Source organism: Etheostoma spectabile, chromosome 12 (assembly GCF_008692095.1).
Source record: "Etheostoma spectabile isolate EspeVRDwgs_2016 chromosome 12, UIUC_Espe_1.0, whole genome shotgun sequence".
NCBI lineage: Eukaryota > Metazoa > Chordata > Actinopteri > Perciformes > Percidae > Etheostoma > Etheostoma spectabile.
Window position 1 is genome coordinate 28,916,128 of NC_045744.1, and position 5,194 is coordinate 28,921,321.

Consider the following 5,194-nt stretch of genomic DNA (forward strand, 5'->3'; position numbering starts at 1 on the left):
CAAGGTCCAAAATGCTTAACAACCGCAAAAGCCTGACCCCTCCCCCCGTTTGTACCTGGACCTTAGGACTTCTAAAACCAGCTGAATTGAAAACCGCAATGACAGTTGTGCTCCCGCAAAGTTAAGATTTCAGACAAATACTCAAATACATATTCTCTCTCTCTCTCTCTCTCTCTCTCACACACACACACACACACACACAACAACACACACACACACACACACACACACACGTTAATGTCCAGCATCAGAATGCAAGTTATGAAACCATCTTTGTTCTAATTATTGCACAGCGGCAGCCAATAATAGTTTGTCAGTCCCAGTCAGCAACAATGAAAACACACACTGCTCAACTGAATATGAAGGCAGATGGCTAGCAGCATTAGTTCAATCACACTAAGCCCAAAATAGTATCTGACTTACCATAGGTAGATTATTTGTACATAAAGTCCACCCGGCGCTCTTTCCTCGTGAAGACGTTGATCACAGCGTTGTAAAACTCGTCTTTACGTGACTTCAATTCGCATAGTCTCTGACTCTCAATAGACAGAATGGCGAGGGCTGAAAGACGTGCTGGCCCGGTCCGGTTCCGACTGGATGTTTTGAGCCGTTTCAGGGTGGAAAGTGTGCGAAGCTGTAGTTGCCGGTATTTTATGAGCTGACGGTTTTTCCTGCTTGGTTAAAGCTGCGGGCAGGTTGTTCAGATCCAGGACCCCGTAGAGGTCGCTGACTGTTAGCACGGCCACATAGCCACATCTTTTCTTCCAAACCAGATCGGACGAGTTTTTGTCCCTTTTGCTGCAGTAGTCCATCTAAGGCTGGCGTAGACCTCCCTCTTGCTATTAGTTTTTTTTTTTAAATTAAAATCAAGTTTAGAGAAATTCCTCACCGCTGTGATGTCGGCGGATACCGCTGCTGTCATTTTGACTTTGAATTTCGCGGGGATTGCGCTTACAACGTAGCTGGTGTTATGACGTCAGCTACGCAAAGGGCCAGTAATATCTCAATTTTAATTGGTCCATGTTTGGTATGTAACGGAGATGATTACTGGAATAACACATTTACGTGCAAAGGCACAGCAGAGTTTTGCCTTTTGCCGTACATGTTAAAGAGACAAAGGATCAAATGTTAAAGGATCAAAGTGCGCATGCGCAACATTGGTTAACCGCTTGAATGGACAGTAAAGGCACTGCTTATTCTACCATTTTTTCTATTTGATTATGCGTATCTGCAACATTTGTCATCGTACCGTCTAAATAATTGGAATAACATACATATAAATCACAAGAATAAACAGTACAAATACAAATACAAGCTTATTACATTTTTTTATTTAATAAACATTTTTATGCTTGCATTTTGTCAGGGTAGGCAGTGCCTAGCTTGCCTTCCCTGACTGCACGTCACTGGGTTTAACATGTTTTATTCCCCTTTTAATTATATTTACTTTTTTTTTTTGGATAGATAAAGATAAATGCTAGAATAAAGTTACATATCACAGATTGTTTACCGAACTTTCCTATTTTCTGTGATTTTTATATGTATTTGTATTTCTTTATTTAACATGATGGTAGAAGGTGTAATACGTAGATGCTGCTGTTGACCTGAGGTATATCAGACATTTCACTTTACAGGAAAGTACTGATACTTTTTTATTGGAATTGTATTGTTAGAACTCTGACTTTTGTGATAAATGTTCTGTGTTTGAGTGTTTAATGTTCCATGTTTTCTAAAAGATAGACACTTATTGTTGACATTTCACATCCTTGCATAAGCATATAGATGGTGTCTCATGTTATAATGCTCCACAAGATGTTTTATCTATTACACAGTGAATATTGAACTTTAGCTAAACTTTTTAAATCGTAATCGCAATATCTAGCAGAAAAATCACCATAAGATCTTTTTCCCAAATTGTTCAAGTATTGAAATAAACTGGTTATCTGAGATAGGTTCTGTCTGTGTGTCCGCAGGCCTCACAGCCTCCTCCTCAGTTATCAGCCCCATCCTGTCGCCGGTCTCCACCAAACTCAAGAGCAGCGTGCCGGCTGTCCACAAACCACCAGAGGGTGAGACAGACCTGCATGTCCTGTGTCCTCACCCCACATTCGTCAGAGGAGTACATCAACCAGCGGGATTTAAACCTCAATGGATTGACACATTTGTTGTTGCTTGAGGCAGAAGTGAACAGTACTTTATATTATATACATTAAATATGCATAATCATCATAAAAACTATTAAACCATTAAAAGATTATAAAAACACAAAACAAAACATTTTTCAAATAGCTTAAAGAACTTATATTTGAAACAAATCACATGGGAAATGACCAAATTCTGCATATTTTCCTGTTAGTTAAATGTAATCTTGTACGTCATCACCATTAGTAAGATTGAATGATTTCATTTATAGAAATTGAGGCCGGACCAGAAATGGAATCGGATAAGAAACTTGACAAGTTGGAGAGCTTCTTGGGACGTCTGAACAGCAAAGGTATACACTTCCTTACTAATTTTAAGCTCGTTAAGTGATATTAATATATTTTTAGCAATGTTTTGTGTCATCTTCACCTGCAGTAGATCTCTGAAGAAGAAAAAATCTATTTCTTTGCTGTGGTTTTGCTGAATATGATTTTCTGCTATTCCGGCAAATCCTTCCCTACCTGTTTATTATTGTGTTTTGTTGGGCTGCTGAAATAAATGTGATAGTAACGAGTTAACACAAATTCCTTTTAATGCCAGCCCACTTATTTTTTTTTTTAACGTGTGATTAATGAGCAAACGTTCTGTGATTTTGCCCCATCATTTGGGAAATCAGGAAGCTGAAGCAGTAACATTGTGGACAGTGTTGCCGATTTGGCGACTTTCTCGCTAGATTTAGAGACTTTTACATCCATGAACGAGTGTGGATGCCTAGCATAAACAAATATGCTTGAGCAGAAATGGTTAAAGGAAAAGTCTTTTGAGTGTCAAGTTGAGTTTCAAAGCCCTTCCAGATTTTTCTCTCCACAAGACTAAAGTTATCTGCATTGTTAACAAAGTTACCACCGGAGTACATTGAGTCTCAAATACCACATGAGCTTTAAAAGCTTCAAATCTTTTAAATTACAGAACAGATAACAAATTTTAAAAAACAACAACGTATGACTCATTTGCAATTAGTCGCGAGTTAACTCAGGCACTCATGCGACTAATTGCGATTAACATTTTTAATCGATTGACAGCCTTGATCTTTGGTCTACCTTTGTTGATCAGTGGCAGGTCTGCAGGAAACCACCTTAACAGTTACCGAGAAGGCAGTGAAGGAAGTGATGAAGCTGGACGACGAAATCTTCTCTAAGTTCTACAGACATGTTACTGAATTTCCACGCATGCCCACCAGGATAGAGATCAGTGATGATTTTGACGCCATCTTTGGTTCTCAGGGTCCCAAGTAAGCAAATGATAAAGCTTGCAGTGGTGGCTGCATATAATTCATACAGTACACCTCATTTTTGGACAAACATATGCTTGCTTTACATAATTGTTCTTTCTTTTGAATCCTTATTCTCCTAATTCATTCATCAAATTTTATTCATCAAATTTGCAATTCAGAATGTCTTAAACTTGTATTGTTTTTTTGATCTTTCTTATGATGGTGTATTCGTTTCTGTGTTATTGTTTAGTTGTTGTCTTTGTAACTACTCAGTGTCATTGTAAATGAGGGCAGCCCCTCAATGGTCTCTTGAGTTTAAAAAAAATTCAATGAATGAGTTTAGCACTCATACACATGCTTTTCTCCCTTTTCCAGGTTGACTTCGGCCATGGTGCAGCATAAGCGCTCGGTGCGTCCGTCCAGAAACGTCCAGGCGTCCAGAAACCCTGTGAAGATGCTGGCAGCCAGAGAGGACATCCGACACGAGTACACCGAGCAGAGGTTGAATGTAGCGCAGTTGGAGAGCTCGAGGATGAAGGCTGCGAAGAGTGAGTGTGAGCACGACATCTGTGTGTGTGAGTGTATTTGGGAAAGAGACAGAAAGACCTAATACAGTTCTAGCATGTCTGTTATGTTGTTTGTTGTCAAAAAAATTGGACACCTAAGCCTACAAAACTAAATCCATCTCCCTCTCTTTGTTTGTTGGGTAAACACTAATTGGAATGCAGCCTCATATGACGCACTTCTGTAGCAGTTAACAGTAGGGCTTTAGTTCATTTTAAAGTGGAATGAAGCATTCATTTTATTTTTCTACCCGTTGTAGGTCTATCTGTTTTTTTCAAATGAAATGTGTATTCTTTCTGGTTCTAGTGAATAAAACCTCTGAGTACTCCGAGGCTGCTCTGGCAGGTTTGGCCAGTAAAGAAAACTTCAGCAGCGTGAGTCTGCGCAGCGTCAACATCTCGGAGCAGATGTCCAACAACAGCGCCGTGCCCTACAAGAACCTCATGCTGATGCAGGTCAAAGGTGAAAACTCTTTCTGACTGTGCAGAGCTGTATGCATGAAGTTCCTCCCCTGCCACTTTCTTTACTTTCAGGGTTTAGAGTGATAAAGCATGAATAGAATAAGCATACAATTTAAAGGAATAGTTTGATATTTTTGGAAATGCAGCCTATTGAATAAGTTTTGAATTAGAGTAGTTGCTAAGCCTAGTTTTTTCCGTGCTCACCTAGGCTAACTGGCTGCTAGTTGTAGCGTAATTATTATAGTCATCATTATTATTGTATATTTAAAAGACAGATATAAGAGTAGATCTTCTCATCAAACTCTCCTCCATAAAGCGTTTTACCAAACATGTCAAACTCTTCCTTTAAAAGTGCTAAGTAGCCTTAAACTGTTTTGGACATCTAACATTTCTCATCAGACAGAGCTAATGTGTATTAAAGGAACTGAAAGGTATAACTCAGCAGATTAATAACTTTATTCTTTCCAGGTCGTCGTCACGTTCAGACCAGATTAGTGGAGCCGAGAGCGTCATCACTGAACAGCGGCGACTGTTTCCTGTTGGTCACTTCAGAGCACTGCATCGTCTGGATAGGAGAGTTCTCAAATGTCATTGAGAAGGCTAAGGTGACCTAAGCTGCATCTTTCTTATAAATTATTACAGACTGTGCCTTATTATCAGGAGTTTTGGTTTGGATGTCGAGAATGAAAGCTACTGTTATAACTGTAAAAAAACACGCGCACACACACACACACACACACACACACACACACAC

General features: G+C 39.4%; 1 protein-coding gene across 10 annotated transcripts in view; it reads left to right on the forward strand.

Moving 5' to 3' along the window:
* LOC116698693 (supervillin) overlaps positions 1 to 5,194 on the forward strand; it is a 69,410-nt gene that overhangs the window by 47,730 nt on the left and 16,486 nt on the right. For all 10 annotated transcript variants that reach the window (XM_032530774.1, XM_032530769.1, XM_032530766.1 and 7 more), the window contains 6 exons: positions 1,974 to 2,069; positions 2,414 to 2,494; positions 3,256 to 3,433; positions 3,791 to 3,963; positions 4,286 to 4,441; positions 4,909 to 5,045. In XM_032530774.1, the coding sequence (XP_032386665.1) occupies positions 1,974 to 2,069; positions 2,414 to 2,494; positions 3,256 to 3,433; positions 3,791 to 3,963; positions 4,286 to 4,441; positions 4,909 to 5,045 (821 nt within the window). The remainder of the gene's footprint in view (positions 1 to 1,973; positions 2,070 to 2,413; positions 2,495 to 3,255; positions 3,434 to 3,790; positions 3,964 to 4,285; positions 4,442 to 4,908; positions 5,046 to 5,194) is intronic.